At 38.9% G+C, this 21,830-nt stretch overlaps 1 protein-coding gene across 3 annotated transcripts in view; it reads right to left on the reverse strand.

Annotated features, from left to right (window-relative positions):
• The window catches only part of GRID2 (glutamate ionotropic receptor delta type subunit 2), a gene marked incomplete at both ends in the record, with an annotated part of 1,485,932 nt that overhangs the window by 30,657 nt on the left and 1,433,445 nt on the right, over window positions 1–21,830 (reverse strand). For 2 of the 3 annotated variants that reach the window (XM_080697616.1, XM_080697614.1), the window contains 2 exons: window positions 9,389–9,951; window positions 12,849–13,089. In XM_080697616.1, coding sequence (XP_080553742.1) covers window positions 9,529–9,951; window positions 12,849–13,089 — 664 coding nt within the window. Of the gene's footprint in view, window positions 1–9,388; window positions 9,952–12,848; window positions 13,090–21,830 lie in introns of those variants that run through there. The other variant, XM_080697615.1, reaches the window with a different exon arrangement.

The raw sequence follows: 21,830 nt of genomic DNA on the forward strand, positions 1-21,830 counted from the left end.
GAGGGGAAGCATTAAAGAGGAAGCATCATCAACAGACTCGGCGTTTGTGTGTTCTTTCCTGGGGCTCTGCAGGACGGAGCCTTAGGGACACGACATGTAAGGAAGGAGAATCTAGCAACTAGACAATAGAAATGTGGAAGCTGAATGGGCTGCCTCAGGAAACAGCTGCATCACGGTGTTGGTCACTTGTCTGTAGTGTGTTATCCTGAGGGTGAGAAAATCTTCACTGGAAGTTGAAAGTATGAAGAGATGGAAGCTGAGCAGCTCTGACGGAGGCCCAGCGAGTCTCACCTCAGCCCAGCTGCATCTCCATACATTTGGAGAAAACCCCCGGGAACTTTAGGGACACCATTTAAAAATCATGGCCTGTGATGGTCTCTTAGGTCTCTTGCACCTGTTAAGAATCCATCATTCACAATCCCAGTGAAAGAATAAACTCTGGTCTCTTCCCTAAATCACCCAGCTTAAGGAGATATTAACTTAATTAGAGTTCTGACTTTACTACTTTTTGGTAAACTTATTTTCACCCTTTTAGCATCTGAATTTGGAAGTTCCTCACCTTTGGCTTGTTTCTCCCTCTTACACTACTCAACTACTCTTCAAGTTCCCTTTTTTCTTCCTTCAAAATGTACCGACCATCTCTATCGTCTTTCTGTTTTAGACTCAGAAGTTTGGCTCATAGTTAAAATATTGCATAATACTTTTATTTGGCCTCTTTCCTCTTCCACTTGATGAGATATTACCAGTTTCATCTTTCTGAAGCACCCCAGTAAGCAATAAATGGTGGCAAATATCTAGGCCCAAAGGTGCGTGTGGGGAAGTGGCAGCTATTATGAGTCTAAGATTACTTTTATTTATTTATTATGGTACTGGTGATGGAACCCAGGGGCTTTCTATCTCCGGACTACAATACTAGACCTATTTTATATTTTATTTGGAAACAGGGTCTCACTAAGATGCTGAGAGCCTCACTAAGTAGCTGAGGCTGGCTTTGAACCTGCGCGATCCTCCCGTCTCAGCCTCCCAAGCACGGGGATTACAAGCGTGCACCACAATGCCCGGCTAAGATTAATTTGTATCTGGCTTTGTGATTATATGTTACTACCGTTAGAAGTAATAATAGGCTTTCTATTTTGTTCAAGACACTCCAGTGGTTTCCTATCCCTCAAAGACATCCACATCCTTGCAGTATCTAACAAAGCCTCGTTTTCTGGAGCTCTTTCTCTCACTAGCTCTCTCTGGTCCATTCATATCCATCACCTTGCTGTTCTGTAAGTACACCTGGCACACTTTTGGCTTAGAGCCTTTTACTGCCTGCTCTCAAACTCTGCAATATTCTTTCCCCAGAAAGCAACATGACTAACTCCCTCGCCTCATTTAAAGCTCCAATCAAATGCCAACTTGTCAGGGAGACCTCTGACTGCCTTAATTAAAACAGAAAATCCCCACTTCCACCTTGGCCTTCCAATTCCTCTTCTTTACTTATTTTCATTTGCTTACTGCCTGTCTTCCCAGTTGGTTGTAAACTCCTAGCGGTCAGGGATTTTGGGTTTTCACGGGTTTTCTCCAACTTGGAGAAGTGTCTTGCTCACGTTAGGGACCTGTAACCCATGCTGAGTATGTGAATGAAGAACAGGGATGGGTACACTCCCTAGAGCTCAGCCTTTAGGCTCCCACAGTTTCACCGAGGTTTGACCTCTGGCTGCTCCCAGACGCCTTGCTCTGCTGCTCCTCCCAGCTCCCAGCACTCTATCCTATCCTCCAGCCTCTAACTGTACTGAGTTCTCCAGTACAAAAGTGTTCATCTGGCCTTTCCTTGTTCTCTGTGATTCTGCTAAATTTCCACTTACTGCATGAAATCAGCCCAAGAAACACTGCCTTCATTTTTCTTTTTCCTTTCTTATAGGATATTTTCCTTTCTTTCTTTCTTTCTTTCTTTCTTTCTTTCTTTCTTTCTTTCTTTCTTTCTTTCTCTCTCTCTCTCCATCTCTCTCTCTCTCTTTCTTTCTTTCTTTCTTTCTTTCTTTCTTTCTTTCTTTCTTTCTTTCTTTCTTTCTTTCTTTCTTATGGCACTGGGGTTCCTGCAAACCCTTCTTCCTCCGGGCTACACTCCCAGACCTAAGACCTAATATATATATATACAGGGTCTCTTAAGCCAGCACGGCTGGCTTCGAACCATTGCAATCCTCCTGTCTCTGCCTCCCAAGCGTGGGGATTACAAGCATGCGCCACCACGCCCGGCATAGGATATTTTTCTGCATCACCAATTTGATGATTCAATATATCCTGAGTCACCATAGAATGTATATTCATGTCTGTTGATGTTATTTATACTGCAGATTTTTATATATCTTTTTCAAATGATTTTTTTTTTAATTTCTGCAGCTTTGGAATTTCCGAGAGAACATACCAGGCACAGGAACTATGCATGGATCAGGTATGCTGCTCATGCCTGTGATCTCAGTATTTGGGAGGCAGAGGCAGAAAGATCACAGTTTTGAGGCCAGCATTAGCAGCTTAGTGAGACCCTCAACAAAATAAAAAAATAAAAATAAAATGAGGCTGTGGGATCTAGCTCAGAGGTAGACTATCTCTGAGTTCTATCCCCAGTGCCACCCCTTCTCCCCAAAACCCCCCCCAAAAAAACTATATGGGAAGAATTCCAGCCCCGGGGTGTACTCTACTACCTTGAGAAATGAAGGAATTGATACCTCAGCACACTGGTGGCCTAGAGGTGGGTCTCGTCCATCAGTGAGGAAAACTCTGCCCTAGGATGTCACATTCATAGTAAGTGTTCAGAAAGTATTTGTCAAAGAACTGATCGATCTCATGTGACTGATTTATTCCTAATAACCTCTTTTCCTGCAGTTTTGCTTTAATGATATGCACTAATATTTGCAAAAAGGGAAACAGAAGTCTTTATCATGGAGTAAGGACTAAAATCTTCATTTAATGATCTGACCACGAGGTAATTAATTAAAGATATTAAGTGTTGGTGATTGAGCTGTTGGACACACAAACGCTTGGGAGGCCGTACGTGAGGGATGTGTTTTCACACATGTCACTTAATTTATGAACCATCTTCTTAACATGACATTTCCATGGAGACATCTGAGCAAGTGAGCAATGAATCAGTTTTTCACTGCTTAGTCATATAGAATTGAATCTGGGAGTCCCAATTTTGTGTGTGTCTTGCTGTGCTGCTTACTTGTTTTTAATTTTCATTTTTAGCGTGTTAATTTGGAAGGAAGTATTGTGCTCATTAAAAAACATTACATGTGAATGAAGCTCTGTGTTAGGTATTTAGTGTCAATGATAACAAGTAAATATCAGCTCTAATTCATCAAACAACTAATGTTCAAAGCTATTTTAGATGGTACCTAGAGAAGTACTCGAGCATATTATTTATTCAGTGTTTCCAGGAGGAAAAAGTCAAAGGAGATGTGCCAAATATATGTAAACTCCATTTTCAACTTAATTTATTTCTTTTTTCTTTTTTCTTTTACAGATGGAACCCAGGAGCATTTTACCTCTGAGCTACAACCCCAACCCTATTTTTTATTCTTTATTTTGAAACAGGGTCTCACCAAGTTGCAGAGGGCCTCATAAGTAGCCAAGGCTGTGATCCACCTGTCTTGGCCTCCCCAGTACTGGGATTACAAGCATGCACCACCACGCCTGGTTGCATATTTTTATTCCTAACAATAAATCTTATAGCTAACTCTTATAAACAGATATTAATAGAGGGCTAGCATTAATTTTAAAGTCAACTTTAATGTAACTTTGGAAAGAAATTAAATAAACTAAAATAAATAAATAAATTAATCAAATTAAATTAACTATCAGGTACTTATTCATCAAGTGTGAGACATATACTGGTACCCCGTGAATCTAGGAAACAGGTGTGATCCTGACAGTGCTACCTAACTTAAAATTGTTGCAAATTGAACATTATTATATATTAGAAGAACTAGTTTTTTTTTTTAGTATAGTAGTCTTTATTTTTAATTTCAGGAAGTTATATAAAGTTATATATTATTTTTGTATATGTGTATCTGTGTGAGTTTAAAAAATAATATTGATGTACAATTTAAAAAATAGCCCCATAAGTAGCTACTTAATTCTACAAATTTTCAGCAGCTTAAATTTAAAACATAAAATGTAACCTTTTTAAAAATTTAAGTTTCCCTTCTGTTCATATTTTAGATCTGTGACAGGCAGTGTTTATTAAAAGCAATATTTTCATCTCATCTCTGGTTTTGACATGGTATCATTCTTTGATTTAGTGACATATGTTTCTCGTTCTAAGGCAGCTGTTATGAGGGTTTAATTAGTTTTTAATTAATGAGAATTAATGTTGTCTTGAAATTTTATAAATTTTTTATCATATCATGGATGGTTTGAGACTTTTGAAATATATACTGCCAATTGCAAGGTGGGGACCAATGGGGTTTCTTAAAAAAAAAACCAAAAAACCCCCCAAAAAACAAAACCCGAAAATCCCAAACACAAAAAGCCAGGTTTTCACTCCTCACAAAGAATAAATAGACACATTGATAGCATACAGTCAGGAATATATCCAGATACCATAGCCAGCTTCTCTTCTCCATTCTGAAAAATAATTCTAGGAAATGCGCAAAATTAATTGAAAGGTGGCACTTGGTCTAAAGTTGCATGTAATAGTAAGTCAGGATAAAAACTTTAGATATGAAGAAAATTCCCAAATTGGAATGATTGTTGGAAAGAAAAGCAAGTGAATACTATGAAGAAATTGGAGTTTGTAAAATTCCGGTGTGGGAATGAGAGATAGCTGCTATAGTCCACTTCAATCCCTGTGGTGATGGAATCCTCATGTGGTTTAACTGTTCTATGCCTCTGCAGCTCCGTACACTAGAGCAAAACCACGACGTTTCTAATGTTCTGGAAGGGTGGTGGCGGTGGTGGTAGTGGTGAGGCTGTCTCCGTGGTGGACAGCATGGGGAAAGAAAACTTTACGTTCATCGGGCTCATAGGCCGCCCTGTATCTTAGATCTCAGAATGAAAAGGTGATCAGGAGCCTTAATTGCAACAATGAAAAAGAGCCTGAATAGAAATGTTTGGTCCCTTTGAAGCAAGTGGTCTGAAATGCTCCAAATCTCTAGCTATCATGACTGATGACTTATTCTGGTCTGTAGTATTCCAACATGCACACCAGAGGGTAGAAGCCAGTCACAGTGGTTTGCTGGTTTTGAGAAGGATAAAGGGTTAGATAGTGGTTTGTCTGTGGCTGGTGGTGACATATATTTCTGAAAATTTGGATACGATCTGGCTTCTAGGAAAATTTCCAAGTCTTCTTTGTGTAAGTGGCATGGACCTAAGATGCACTTAAATCCACTAGGATGGATTGCTCTCATCCTTGGACCCCAAAGGACTGTCCTGGTTTGGGGTGACTCATTCTATCACTTCAGGGAACCTGTGAGGTGGCCTCTGTATTCTGCATGTCAACACACAGCAAGGATGGAGCTAGGTGGTAGAACACATCTAGACCCAGCACCAAACATAGGCATCCTCTGAGCTGTCTGCTCAACTGCTCAGTACAGTGGCTTTCACACAATCGGTTCTCTGGAAACTAATGCAATTTAGTTAAGTAGTCAAATCTAACATAAATAATAGGTTTAATTTCTGATTTTCAGTGTCAGGAAAGTCATTTTTATACAAGGAAACTCATATATACTACCTCAGAGGAGGGTGTTAACTAAAATATTTATTGAGCGGATCACTACTAAAGTTTGTTGAAATAATCATTATAGTTCTGATTGTTAGCCATTTATCCATATCTGATCATAAGGGTGGGCTATAGGATTTCATTTTAGAAATAAAAATACAAAGAAGGTGAATTTTAGCGAGTCATTGTGAGATTTATATTTAAGGATAAAACCCAGGTTAATAGCACATACACTTTTAGCTTCCTGATAGTTACTCTTCTCATAATCCATAATGTGTTTTGCCAGAAAAATTCTGATTATAAAATAATAGTAATCTGTTATTCAATTGTGTGGTCTAGAAGGTTTTAGGGAGGGTAAATGGATCATCTCATCTTTCTTTTTTCTTTTTTCTTTTTAATGATGAAGCAAAGTACCATCCAGAAAAGTCTATTTTTAAATGTATTTATTCGGGTGACAGTCAATCCCAAACTAAAGGAGATGAAAAATTAACATAATTAAGAAAATAACAAATTACCTTTAGGTTAGTATGTATAGGAAGAAAGGAGGTCTTACAACTTTCTATGAATGTATGACTCAAGCAAAACCTGTGCACCAGTTCTGATGTGGCCAAAGCTTGACAACCAGAAATTGTGATGACTCACCCGGGAAATAAACCAGACATTCGAGTAGAATAAAATGACTTGGGTAAAAGTATTTGTCTTGTATTGACAGAGCAAAGTCTAAGTGGCGCTAACCAAGCCAAAGGAACTAGTGCCTCCTTTGGGACCTGGTGTTATTTTGCCTCTAGCTGTGGACTTGGGCAAGTCACAGGTGACACGTGCTACCCTAGTTGCAGAAGGAACAGCTGGGTCAGTCATCTACCTGGCCCCAAGTGAAGAGGGAAGGTTCTTAAGATTTTCTGCCTGGCATGGTGGGAGGAGCAGGTGCAGTCATCACTGATTCACAGCCCGTAAGGACCTGTATAAATGTGACTGGCAGAGGTAGACAGCCAGTGTCAAGTATCAGGTTGCTAAACCTTTGAGTAGGCCATAGCTTCTTCATATCGTATGTTCCCTGATTTATAAACCGAAGAAGTTTGTCTAGATTGCAAAATTTCCTCCCTGTTCTGCAGTTCAAAACCTGTATTTGATGGGATTTTAGAACAGCAGGTATTTTAATCTGGATTATATTTTCCATGTATATGTATATATAATATTTTCTCTATATCTCCATTCAGTGGGTTAGATGCTAAAAGAATTAAATATTGCTGTTCAAAAGTAGAAAGTGACCACTATGTTAGAAATAATCTGAGTCTGAATGAATTTCGAAATTAAAAATTCTGCATGATAACTATTTCTCTAACAGCAAAACAATTTTAATAAAGAAAATCTGAGTTAACCTTAATTTTTTTCTTTTTTAACATAATAAGTCCTTAACCTGCTGTTTTTATAATGGTTACATTGTTTCCATGAAACAGGATAAATCTCTCCCCCAAAGTGCCACAGAGACATTCATGAAGATAAGCAAATATATTGGTGATTCATATAGTCTCAAACAGCAGAGAAGTAGCCTTCCATTGGTTTAGGACATCCATTTAGTATGGTTTTTAGAAAGCTACTCACTTTGGCATAGTTTTGCTAGTGGAACTTAATGTGTTTGATGCTTCAACTCAAGACAGTTCTTTTTTTAAGAGAAATTCAGATGGATCAGTGAAAGAGTAAGCATTTTTTCAACTCTAACAGTTAAGACTTCAAGAGTATGAGAGCAAGTTTAGAAAACATTTTTATTAGACAAATTATGTAGACAAATTATACACAGAAAGCTCTGCCACTCATAACTGAGGCCTCCAAAAATGTTTTGTGTATTTGTATAATAGGCAATACATCAAAATAAGCCTATTTTAAATATTGTACATGGTTAACAGTTTGTTGGTAGCTAAAATCACTGCAACATCTGGTATGTCCCTATATAGCTTGTTGTAAAGATTTTTTTGTTGTTTTGTTTTAAAATCAGAGTTGTGAATGAGATCATGGACGTTACAAGGGAAAACAAGTTGTGCATGCACTTAGGTACTTGTTACCCTGGAAACAAAATGGTTTTTGCATGATAAGAAATTTTTTCTGCCTTACACAGTAGACAATATTTGAAGATTTAGTACAAAAACAGTGACAGTACAAGATGCTCCCCAGAACAGAATTAGCATCAAAATATAATATACCTTAAGAATATACCTCTTAATTTCTCCTAAAGCAAATCACATTGGTTGAGTCCTATATCAATCCTAGCCACGGAATGAATTAGATTAAAATAAGTGTATGGCTGCGTAAAAACACAGGATAAGTTCTTGCTTCCTACTTACCACATTTTAATTTAAGGATTACAAACGAAGTTCATTCTACGCTTCTAACAGATAAGAATGCTACTTTAAAAGGGCCGTGCACAAAGAGGCACTGTGTTTGCTGTCACCCCTCTACACACTTGGCACTAATGTCAAAAGTACATAACTCCTCCAAATAGAACTGAATAAAAAAGGGGGTTGAGATGAGAGCCCGATATGGTTACTACGTTTTTCCTTTAGGATAATGTATAACATAATTAAGGCCACATCAGTACTTCTGAAGGGCTCCCACTCCTCCCCAGCCGCAGTTGTCCTATCGATTGGCTTACTGCTTCGGAAGAGGATCTTTCACCTTCAACCATCTATGTTTAAACTCTTGTCAAGCGAGCTCTACGTGCTGTAGTGGATGTGATTCCGCTAATAGCATTTTCCATGTAGATAATTAATTAAAAGTAAAATTATCAAGGTTAGCTTTATACACTGCCGAATAACAAATGCAGGACCTACTCCAACGAGTTACATCTAGGAACAAATATTAAATCGCCCTGGATGTTTTAATAACAAAAGTATAAAATATTCTCTGTCGGCAAACAACGCGAGTCAGAATAACATTAAAGCAACCTGCCTTTTCTAACAGAAAAGGCCTCCTGCACTATACATGGTTCCTGTATACAATACTTCTTCTTAAACTAAAGCTTTATTAAATGAATTGCAATAGCAATGGCTGCCTTTTTATATATATACACACATTATATAGGTGCATATATATGTATATATATGAGATACTAAGTTATTTAACACAATAGAGGTTTCCACCAGATGATAAAGTTTACTGTACATAAGATAAAACTTTTAATACTGTACACTCACATAAAGGTCATATGCACTGTTGCAGTGCAGGAGTAGTTTTAACTGTAGTCTTGACTGGCATATTAATGGCTTTTTTTGTAATCCTACAAAACTGCATTCTCATATTATGTGGCCCGAATGGTCTTGAAATTTTTCTATAAACACCGCAGGGGTTGCCTTTGGTCCACAGTTAAAGGACACTCGACAGCAGTGGAGCGTTTCTACAGATGCAGCAGAAAAATGTGAAAAGACTGAAGTTATTGCAATCATATTTTTAAAAAATAGAGAAACGTTACATAAGAGGCCTTGATGTCAAATTAACCCTGCATATACTTTTAGTATACTCAGTACACACTCCCTATACTTGAAGTACAGTATATGAAAAGCAGACTAAGAGGATCCTAGAATACTATATTCTGGGGAAACAAGTTGAATAATGAAAAAAATATGGAGGGAAATATATGAGAAGAGAGGGAAGAAGAGAAAGAAAGAGAAGGGAGGGAGAAGGTGGAGAGAAAGAACTGGAATCGTTACTAATAATCCTGATTTTTTTTTTTTTTAAAGAAAGTTACATCCATGTTAGTCCCACAATATTACAGTTGCTCCTTGCAAAGGGAGTCCTAACGAAGAAACAGTGAAGAGATTTTTGTCTGATCCTCATATGGAGGTGCCTCGGTCTGGGTCATTACCGAGATTGAGCCCCAGGGTAGGAGTCGGTTGGTAGGGAATAGATGACATTGTTTTTATAGGACTCCTGAAAAAGCCCCCGTTAGGTGCCCTGTGCCTAAAAGGGCCAGTTCGGTGCTCAGGCACGTTGCCAAAAGCGAAGCCAGAGGCAGCTTTAGCGGACAGTGTGCGGCTAAGAGTCTGGATCTGCTCTGGGATAAAGGTTGTTGTGGTGATGTGAGTGTTCCTGAAATCACTGATTTGCTCCAGTGCTTGTCGTGTTGGCAAAGTGTCAATGTCCAGAGGGGTCAAGTCAATTGACGAGGTGGAAAACTGTTTATGGGGGCTGTCGTCATCTGTGCACAAGCTATTTACACGTCTATGGAGGTGCTCCAGGTCAATTTCCTTGTCATCCTGGAGATGAAGAAAAAGAAAATAAGGTTCTCATCAGTACTAGCTTCCATGGTTAAAAAAAAAAAAAAGAAAAAAAAGTTCAGCAAAACATGTAATTAACTGAACTTTGGGGTTGATGCATTTAACAATATTTATTGAGCACCTATATGAGCCAGGCACTGTGCTAGCTTCTGGGAATACCAATATGATTTTTAGAAATATTTTTCTTTTGCAGTGAAAATTCCAAAATGAGCATATAGCACATGCAGCTACAAAGACAGGAGAGCAGTAGAGGAGTGATTACCCTTCTAGAAAAGATAGACCCAGGCAAAATCATACACATGAAAAGTATGGTTTTGGCAACTCCCAGCCCCCTCCATCTCTTCTTTATACATGTCTCCTCTTTTTTTCCGGAAAGCATCTTATTTCAAATTGGATTTTTATTTCTTTCTACCACTTAGTCCTGACTTTAACTTTCCTTTCTTAGAAGAAAGGGATATGTTATGCTATTTCATACTAAAGTATTAATGAGAGATAAAGTATTATTTCTTATCAGCCAGAGATATGTGAGGATTTTTTTTTAGAGAGAGTAACAGTTGATATGGAAAATCAATTTCTAATTGAGAGGTTTCACACATGTAGGTGTAAGATATCTAACGTATGCATCAGGCAATATTGTGAGGTCAGTGGGGACACTCAGAGACCCTTTCAAGTCAGGATACATGAGTGACAGACTTTGAATTAGGGATAGTTTTATGCTAAGTGGCTCTAAACCAAAGATGTTTTAAGTTACGCTAATGTTTTTGTAGGAAGATGCTTAAAAAACAAAAAGACAGCAAAACTTCAGATTTTTAAAGATGAAACCTACTCATAAATCTCTTAGTATTTTCTCTAAAAGTGAGTATTAAAGCCTAATATTTGAAAAAAAATAGAACTAGTAAGAAATAAAATTGTTCATATTATCACTCTTATTTATAGCCATGCTCAATAAATTAAATTTATGATGGGTTAAAATATCTATTAATCTTAAGAAGAGAAGAGATTTGTTCATAAGATCTAGGTTAGCTGTCATGAGTTAGAATGGGGTATGTGTTTTTTCCCCATTATGCTATTATAGTGTTCCTCAGTGAAAAATATTTTGATGTGCATCACTGTTTTTCCTTCTCCTTTCTCATTTTAAAATCCAATAAAAATATCCATTAATGCAATATTATCACTGAGACTTTAGAGGGTTGAGACATATAATTTTATGGTTCCCACAGCAACTGTAATATAGTCATCCATCAACAGATATAATAATGCAAGAATTTAATACCACATATAGTAATTCAAAATATAAGGAGCTTGGGGAGTCCTTAATTTCCAGATTTTTGAGAATATGAAGTCTCAGCTAGAATGTTGCATTAATGGGATCTTTTGCATTGAATCAGTGTCAACAGGGATACCAAAAGCTTATTCTGCAAAGAAAACACTACAATAAAACCTGATTAATTTTTAATCCACTCTCCACCTATTTAGAACGTATCATCGTTCACACAGGTAGCAAGCCGGGAGGTATCTTGGCCACGTCAAGCTTTGCCTTCTAAATGGTGCTGAGCAATTTTGCTCATAAGGTGGTCAGAAGGAATCCTGAGACTACTTGAGAAAACAATTTGTTCGAAAGAATACATTAACATGTAAAAATCTGTATGCAAATCAGAAATCATTTTTATTTGTGGGTTAAAGCAGATCCTCTCAGGATTTGCCCTTGGCCTCAGCCAGCCAAATTCTAGTTATACAAAATGTAGAACTTTCTTCTAAACCATCATCGAGTCAGACCATTTAACAAATTTGGGGTGTTTTTTCATTTCAACTTCTGAAAATTTAGTGAGTGTAATTTTATTTTTTAATAAGTTTAACCCTATAAGAAATAAATCAAATAGTTTAACTTCATAGTTTCTCTATTAACTTATAAACTTCATAACTTATGATGAAAACAAAGCATGTACTACTTTATGAGAAATGTGTCATTCTGTATTCTTTTGGATATCTAGAAAAAATTAATATGGACCTGGTGTGGTGGCTAATACCTATAATCTCAGTACTTGGGAGGCTGAGACAGGAAGATCACAGTTTTGGGGCCAGCCTCAGCAGCTTAGCAAGGTCCTCATCAACTCAGTTTGACCTTGTTTAAAAATAAAAATCAAACAGGGCTTGGGGTATAGTTAAGAGGGTGAATGTCCCTTGGTTTAATACCCGGTACCACACACACAAAAATAAATAAAATTAAAATGGCCCTAGAGCTAAGCTGATTTAAGAAAAAAGGAGAAAAGTGGATGGAATTCTGGGTGTTTCCTGATTCTTCTTGGCATGCCTGGGGTTATGTAAAAGCCAAGGGCACAGGGTCACTCCACACTTCTACAAGTATAGAGAAGGAAGCAGCCTCTAGTAGTGGTGAGAAAATTCTGGTATACATATATATTACTGTAGCACTGTTTTTTCTGGTTTTTTTTTTTTTTTTTTTTTTAAGGACCAGTCTTAGAGACACAAGTAATTCACCTACAAGTAAAACCAATAATGGAAATAAAATGGTGAGCATCTTTGTGAATCGGTCAAGGAAATAGTGGTCTTTGAAAATCATTCATTCAGTTAGACTCTATTGTCTCTGCCATGATTCAGGATAATTTCAAAGGCCATGATGGCAGGTGAAATTGTCAGTCTTTCCAATACTATAGTCTGCTTTCACTTATCTGATGTGACCTAAAATAGGAACCGGTACTGGCCTTGTATATTTTTACATTCCATTAATTTATTTTCCATCCTCCAAGAAAGAAGAAACAGTGGCCACCCACAATCCACTATCCACTTCCCTGCGCCCATCCTCCCTGAAGACTCGGCCTGCTTGTCAGTTCAAGCCAGAGCCGAGGCTCATCAAGTACCTCTTTGGATGGGACCCGGGAGCCTTTCCTCTTGCTCCACCACGTCTCCAGCATGGCTATGAAGCAGGAGAGGACGATGCCAGCGGCCAGGATGCAGAACACCCCCGCGAAGCTCTTTATGTCCAGGGCGCCTCCCTTCTGCTTTGTGTCCACTGAGGAGTACAGGTCACACTGCCCATTCTTAGGCCACCATTTGTGCTTCAGGATGTCCATGTCACCACTCTGCTGAAGCTCCAGGATCCTTGGGATCAAAAACACAAGCCATGTTATTGCTGACATAGTTACTGCCGTGGTCCACGATAGGTCCGATTGTCCCCCACCTCTAAAGGATGGTGGCTGGTGAATCTACCGTGTAGCCAGAACACCAGGAAATTAAAACATGATTGCTCTGATTTCATGGATGGAGCTGTGGCACGGTGTGTTCCCCCTGGCTCCCATCTCCCTTCCCCTCCTTTCCTTTATTTAGATTTCATTCTGTAACCCTAAATATTCTTGCCTCCGGCTCATAGCCGCAAGTTTTCACAATTACATCTCAGAGTGCCATTCCCATGTGTTTTCAAGCTGCTGTAGGTCTGTGTTCCCTCCCTGCACACAGAATGATCCTCTGGATCCTAATGCTTTTATGAAGAACATTTTGCTGCTTAGCTTGAGATGCTGGCGTTGCATCGCCCAGCATATGCTACATGCACAGAAATTCAATTAAAAAGACTTTTATTATTTAACACAGTGTGGGAGAAAGCCTTGGGACAAGTTTGAGGTTGATAAAATACATTGTTGTTTGGTTTTTCCCACAACTGATCGAGTTTTCCTTTTAATGCCCAGGAGGGAAGTAATCTCACCTTGGAGAACAAGAAGAAAAACTGACCAGAGGCATTCAGAAGTAGTTAAATTCAAATAAGTAGCACCCTTCTTCTTCTTCATCATCATTTCACCCTCCGAGTCTGGGAGTGAGTAGCTGTAAATACTATAGGTTTTGAAGGTGGGATTCTTACAGAAGAATTATTCTTAATGCCAAATCCTCCTTAGGCTCTACCTGAAACCCACCTTGCTTCGGCTCTCTTCTGGTATGAATCCCTTCTTAAAGACCAACACTGTGTCCTGTGCAGAGTGGACACATACTCAGGGGTCCCTGGAATTTCCTGACCCAACAGCGCAGTCTTCTTCCAGGACTGTTCCCAGGTGTTCCTGGCCCAAGAGTATCAAAGGTGTATGGCGGCATTGGAGAAAGTGTAGACCAAGCATAGTGTGTGAGCTCAGGTGCACACAGCTTTGTGCAGGAGAACCTACCTGATGCTGAACAGGCCTGGAAGTAGAGATGGAACAGAAGGACTCAGAGGCCAACTCCTGTGATTCCCCGCTACCCACCTCATGTCAGTACAGGCCTCCCTACTACTCACAAATTAAGCGCTTGAACCTGACCTTCTAAGAGTCAGGAAGGTATATTTGCCAAGAGAGGAGGATGGAACACATGGCATTTAATGGTTTTTAGATTAATATTGTAGGTTTGACACAATTAGACCTAGGAAATTTGGACCTACATTTGCACGCTTCCTCTGGATCTTGGGTTTTCAGAAGTGAAACTGTTTAGATGTGTAGAGAGAAGAATTAAGCCAAACTGGAAAGAGTAAGTCATTCACTTTTTGTGAGGTATTATCTTTTAATCTGTTTTATGTCATCCACATGGCCAGAAGAATGAGCAAAATGGTACTGAAAAGGAGATTTTGTACTTCAGGGCTGAGATCCGTTTTTACCCTGAGTTAAACATGAGCGCGACCCAGACGATGAGGTCAGAGGGTTGGACCGGCCTTCCTGTTGCTGCTTAGGAACATGTCAACTGACACTGCCCCGGAGCCCCCTAGAGCCCGGACGTTTCCCACTCACTTCTTATGAAACTGATCTATCTAATGTTCTGTCGCCTCAGAACGATACTTTAGAAGGGCAGTTAATTGAGTAATTGGTTGTACTAAAAAAGTTAAGAACATCAATGGGCTACATGTCACCTGTATTCCAGCCTTTATCTCAAACTCATTCACATTTCAAGAATCTTCAAAAGTGTATTCTGCAGGACACTAGTACTGCGAGGGCGTCAGGACCAGTGAGAAACACCCTCATTAACTGTGAGAAATGTATAAAGATGCCAGCCTAGTAGATCTCTAAGAAGACCTGTATGGTTTTAACTTGGCCTTTCAGAGACTTACTTTTGTTCTCCTTACCTCATTTTCCTTCCCAAGTAACATTTTAATATCCTGTGGAGAAACACTTGAGAAATGCCTTGATCCAAAGAAGCAACTACTTGTGAGAATTTCTAGCATTGTGCGTGTTAGGAGCATTCGAATATGTAATCATGGCATCAAAGCTACTTGCCTGGGCTATTCATGAATACCATTTACATGATATTGGTGTTGTGAATGAATGGGTATAAAGTTTCAGTTTTGAACGATGAATAAAGTCTAGAGACCTACTATACAACATTTTGCCTAAGCTAACAATACTGCATTGTACACTTAAAAATTATTACTAGGGGGTGTATTCATTTCGAGTCACCCCCTCATGCCATTTTGGCATGGGGCTGTATTTCTATTTTCTGTATTTCTATCTTTCTAATAAACTTCTTTAAATCTTCAAAAAAATTATTACTAGGTTAGCTCTAGTGCTAAGTGTTCCTACAACAACAACAACAACAACAATAATAATAATAATAATAATAATAATAAATAATGGCAAATTTTTTAGATAATTTCTTATGTAAAGGTGCTAGGTAGTCAGCACACCACTAAAAACTCTGAAGGAAAATTTAGTCATCTTTGAACAAATAATTCTTACATTTGAGTTTATAAGTACATACAGATGTAAATGGAAACTACATTTGCTTAATTTGCTTCATAAGAACACAGCTGTTCCTCAGCATCCATGGTTCAAGGACCTTGTGCAGATGCAAAAAATCTGAGAAGTTCCTTATATAAACTGGCCCAGTACTTGCATATAACCTGTACTAAATACTCACCCTTCTACTTTACATCAGCTCTAGATTATTTATAATATAATGTAAATGCTATTAGAGAGCTTATAATGTTTATGTTTATGTTATAAACTTGTTTATGAGCTAAAACAAGAATAATGTTTGTACACATTCATTATGGGCCAATTTTTCCTTTTTTTGAATATTTTCGAACTGTAGTGGGTTGACTCTGTGGAGGGTGAAGCCATGGACATGGCTGATTGAATGTCTGTGTGCAGATGATCTCAAGTTCCTCTACTCCCCTACTCATCTCACACTACATTGGTCAGTATCTAAGCATAAGATTTTTTCCAGTCAGGCGTGGTGGTCCTAGCATTTGGGAGGTTGAGACAGGAGGATCACAGTTCAAGGATCACAGCTTCAGCTACTTAATGAGGACCTTTGCAACTCAGTGAGACCCTGTTTCCAAGTAAAGAATAAAAAATAGGGCTGAGGGTGCAGTTCAGAGGTAGAACGCCCCAGGTTCAATCCCCAGCACTGCAAAAAAAGATTCTTATCCCGCATAGCAGTTTTTTCATTGTTTATAATAGTCTGTGGTTGTTTGATTAATGTCTAGCCCCTTTCTAGAATGTGCACTTAGATCTTCCATATTGCTTATCACAGAGCAGGTGTATATGTAGTGAAAGAACAGTGTAGTTTTTAGTAGATGAGCCCTAAGGCAGATCCTATTCTTTTTTTTTATCATTGAGGTTATTTTGTAATGCATTCCATTTCCTTCTTATTCATCTATCCATTCAATAAATATTTTAAAAGGTCTCATGCCAGGCATTTCCCCAGGCACAAAATTTATTCCAAATCATGACTGCACATTCAGGCAGAATGGCCTGGGCAATACTGAAACTGATTTTATTTTTTAAAAATGCCCTCACTTCATGTTAATTCATTTCTTCATTCATTAATTCTTTTATTCATTCAAGAGTTGAATGCTGCCTCCTAATTTTTTTTTTTTAGTGGTATCTGAGAGCCCCATATTTTGTTTCATTTGTTCTCTTTCCTTATTTTTCTAAACATGGGGAATATTTCAGCTCTAAAATAATTTCTTTCCATATTATATCACATCCATTTCAATTTAATAGACGTTAAAGGCAATAAATTAAAAGAACTTGTTTTATTGTAGAATTTTTACCTTCAAACAGCTGGGTGATGGGAGTTTACAGGGGGAAAGAGGGAGGGGTCTTTTTGTGCGAACAAGCCACAAAGAGCTCTCTCTGTTGATCTCAGGGTCACTGCAGCTCAGGTGGCTGAGGCATTAAAGGAAGACACCGCACCCAGGGATATACAGAGCAACCAGACTATGGGACCCCTCCTTCAAGCACTGGCTCACCCACAGATTCCAGGAATACAGCCAGAAAACATTTTCTAATCCAAGAATTGCCATAAAATCTTGCTGTAAAATTGAATGCTCTGAAAATTCCATTAGAAAGATCTCACCACAGACTTTTTTCAAGCACTTAACAAAGAACTAAGTATTATTTAAGTTAGTAAAATGTAATGTATTGCCTTAAAGATTGACGGATGGATTCCTGTAATACTTGGGAAAATATGTTTCTCTAGCAGGCACTGGGTTTTTAAAATGAAGCTCAAAAACACACTAAAGGAGAGTTTTCCCCTTTAGTGATAAACAACAATAGTGTGTGTGTGTGTGTGTGTGTGTGTGTGTGTGTGTGTGTGTGTAATGACACAAGAACCTAGCTAGCTGTAAAAATTCTTAACAAATGCTAAAGAGCATTTCTGGCTTCTTGGGATGATTTTTTGTTATGCATGAATTCTCCACAAGATGGCAGTCTTTGCACATATAAAGCAAAGTGCAGTTTACATGTTGGCTTGAGATGTATAGACTTTTTGGTGGTGTAAACACTTAAACTATGAGACATAAAATTACTGATTAAACTGCATTGAACAATTAGATGGTTAAAATGGTTTCTTAAACCTAGTATAATGCCACATGCCTGTAATCCCAGCACTTGGAAGGCTGAGACAGGAGGATTGCAGGTTCGCAGCCAGCTTCAGCAATTTAGGTCCTGTTTCAAAAAAAGAATAAATTAGGGCTGGTGGGGGCGGTGTAGGTTGGAGGCAGAATGCCCCTGGGTTCCATCCCCAGTACCAGAAAACCCCAAAACAAACCTTTCTTGGAGTATGCTCAGAAAATTCCCACCATTTTTTTTTTTCTTTGACCCCAGGGGTATTGTAGTGAGGATTAAGGAGATCACATATAAAACATGTCTTGCTCAGGGCCTGACATGGAGAAGGCCACCACAAGTTGAAAGCATGTATGGCTCTTGTTTTTTCTTTGGACCCATTCTGGTGCATTTTCTTAATGGAGAGGTAGATTTAGATGCCTGTATGAATCCTTAAGATTGATTCACTGACAAGAACACTGCGTTTCTTCCTTTTGCCAAAAGTATTAAAATCTTTGTGATCTCATTGAGCAGAAAAATTTTAGAAGTCTATAAAACCTAACTACGGTTTGAGAATGGTTAATAGATTCTGCACACATTGAATTCTTTATTGATATAAATGGGCGTATTTCAGGGAAAGGTGGTAGGAAAGTGAAAGTTCTTTCATACTCAAATAAACACATTCAGCAGGCCCCGCCAGTCCTCACTTAAAGCATTTTACTTACTTTGAAGATAATAGCTTCATTTTTGTGTGGGGCTTGCCCTGATCCCTGATCACTTACCACCTTTAATTGCTACTTTAGAAATTGATGTTGAAATTAATTTATTTGTAATAAACCAGGGTGCTGAAAGACGGATGCAAATTTTTCATCCCATCTAGATGGTTTATATTTTTAATTTGTATAATACAACAGCAGTCTGTAAATTCCTTTCAAGTGTTAGGGAAATCATGTCCCTTACACAGTCCCAGTATCAATGTGGTATTAACTGCCTGGACACCCTGAGTCTCCCTTAAGGACTTGAAAATGGGGAAAAGGCTTAAAAGTTATAGTGTCCCCAGGTCACTAGACATCATGGGCTAAACAGGCTCTGCAACTTGGCCACTGGCTGTTCACCCATATGGTGTCCTAAAAAGCCACCGTGGTTCACCCTGGACAGTCATTCCAACTATTCAATACCTTGTGATAGCCAGGCAAAGTACCACACACCTGTAATTTTAGTGCTTGGGAGGCTGAAACAGGGGGATTGAAGGTTTGAGGCCAGCCTCAGTACTTAGTGAGACCTTGTTTCTTTTTCTTTTCTTTTTTTTTTCTTTCTTTTCCTTTCTTTCTTTTTTCATTCTTTATTTTGAAACAGGGTTTCACTGAGTTGCAAAGGGCCTCACTAAGTAGCTGAGGCTGTCTGCGAACCGCGATCCTCCTGTCTCAGCCTCCAAAATGCTGGAATTACAAGCATGAGCCATCACGCCTGGCTCAGCTATCTCTTTAAGTTTCACAAACTTGTTAGCCCCTGAGTAAAGCTGTCATTTTCTTTGAACCAAATAACATAACTGTAGTGGAGTTTAAAATGTATTTCTATCATGACTCGAGCCTAAAAAGAAAATGTAGCTCTTTTCCATAGCTTACTTGATCTTCCTCAGGAGGACTGTTCAGTGTCTGAGCACTGTTCTACTGAGCAGTGGAAACAGAACTAAATTTAGTTCAATATGATTTAAAATTTAATGTGATATAATAATTTAACATGTCTCCAGATTTAGTTCAATCTACTTGAGAGAATTACTCAATCCGTCCAATTCCTTCTCTTCCTTTGCCCTTTTCCAAGATAGCATTAATATATACTTATTTGGCACTGGGGATGGGACCCAAGGTCATTATGCCTCTAAGCTACAAACAGGGCCACGCGAAGTTGCTGAGGCTGGCCTGAAACCTGCAATCCTCCTGTCTCAGTCTCCCATGTACTACAACTACAGGTATAGGCCATTGAGCCCAGCTTGGCATTATAAAGGTTTAGTAGAGTTCAAACTCACATCCCATCTTGGGGGCTCAGGAAGATAGGACTTCTTATATTTTTCCTGTCCTTGAACTCGCCTTAGCAGCTCTCCTCTGAAGCATGACAAGCCAGGGTCCCATCTCTAGTTGTAATTAGTGACTGCGACTGAAATCTGCTAAAGCTGGCTGCGGCAGGGCTTCTGTCTGTGAGGCCGGCTCTCTTCTGCACCTCTGCCATTTTCTTCATTCAGCTCCTGGCTATTCTGTGGCCTTTCAGACTCCGTCATGGTGTCACCTTGTCATTCACTGTGGAGGAGACCAGGGAAGATCTAACGGCACTCACGCCAGCAGGGCAGAAGGGAGATCTGGGCATGGATGGGAGCTCTGCTTTGTCCTGACCTGTGGCTCTGGCTTCTCAGTCATCTTGAGGTCTTCTCTGTTGGTCTAGAGCCTCGTGTGCCCTGGGAACTCTCATGAGACCCTAGCAGGGTGGGAAGGATCCAGAGTGTTCTTTCAGCCTGTCTCATATCCCTGTCCTTGTCCAAATCCCACCCCTCCCCTCTGTTAGAATCACCAGCCAGAAGTGAGAAAGCGGTCCTCTGCTCTCCTGAATATCCTTCTTGTATCCTCGACCTTCCAACTTCCAGGACCATCATAAGGAAAGAAAATTCTAGCTCCATAATGGTAGGAAGTCTGTGAGATGAGACCTTCCAGTTATTTCTTCAGTTTGCAAGTGCTGAGAGTACTCCCACTAGGGATGGGTGAGGATGAGATATACTGTTTTAATACTTAAAAAGTTTTATGTAACAAAAATTAAACAAAATTTAGGATAAAGTTCCATTACTTGGTGATGATGAATGACAGTTATCATTGGGAATTTTTTTAGGAATATCTGAAAAAAAGTTACTTTGCAGTACATGGAATGGGTCTATTTTGGCTCAGAATACCCACATTATTGAATTCATTTGCTGGTTTTTTTTGCTTGATTTTTACAAAAATTTCATGTCTAGCTGGGCATGGTGGCACACGCTTGAAATCCCAGCACTTGGGAGGCTGAGACATGAGGATATTGCAGGTTCAAAGCCAGACTTAGCTCCTTAGTGAGGCTCTCAGCAACTTAGTGAGGCTCTGTTTCAAAATAAAAAAAAAAAAAAATAGAAAAAAAATAGATCTGAGAGTGTAGCCTAGAGGTAGAAGGCTCCTGAGTTCCATCTCCAGTAACACACACACACACACACACACACACACACACACACACACACACATTTTCTTTTCTTTTGTTGTTGTTGTTGTTTGCAGGTCTGGATATAGAACCCAGGGGCATTCGACCTTTGAGCTATACCCCCTGCCCTATTTTTTATTCTTTATTTTGAAACCCAGTTTCACTGAGTTGCAGAGGGCCTCACTAAGTAGCTGAGGTTGTCTGTGAACCACGATCCTCTGGCCTCAGCCTCCCGAATGCTGGGGTTACAAGCGTGCGCCACCACATGCCTGGCTTCACACATCATTTTCATAGCATGCAGGTGATTAGAAGAAAAAAACAGCTCAGTATCTTTTTTTACTCACTCATCATTTCTTTCATTACAGTCTTGGAAAATATAGGTAGATTTAAATTGAAGTAAAGTATTTTTTCAAAGAGCAAGATTTAAGCATGAGTAGCAGCGTTCTGACTGGCGAACCTGATACCGCAAACAGGACATCAGAATTATGCGATTTCTACCAAGTTGGGAATCAAGCATAAACTGATGATTTCTCTTAAGAAATATCTCTTAGTGATCTGTTAGAATCAGATGCAATGAGTATTTATTGGTAGCATTTACTACTTCATTCAACCCAAGTAGCCACAAGGAGAGCATTAGATGCATAATTCTTTTGTTTAGATTAGACTTTTAACTAGTTCTTTTAGCTATTTGAACCAAATACCAGTTGCTTAAGTTCATCCACCAAGATTGCCCAAGATTGTACAGGTGAATGGCATTTCATGGAATTTTCATAAATGTTCATGAATATCACCTTTTAGACCAAGGGTGAGCAAATTTCTTAAATTAAGGACCAGACAGCCAATATTTATAACTTT

Source organism: Muscardinus avellanarius, assembly GCF_963383645.1.
Source record: "Muscardinus avellanarius genome assembly, chromosome: 6".
Classification (NCBI taxonomy): Eukaryota; Metazoa; Chordata; class Mammalia; order Rodentia; family Gliridae; genus Muscardinus; species Muscardinus avellanarius.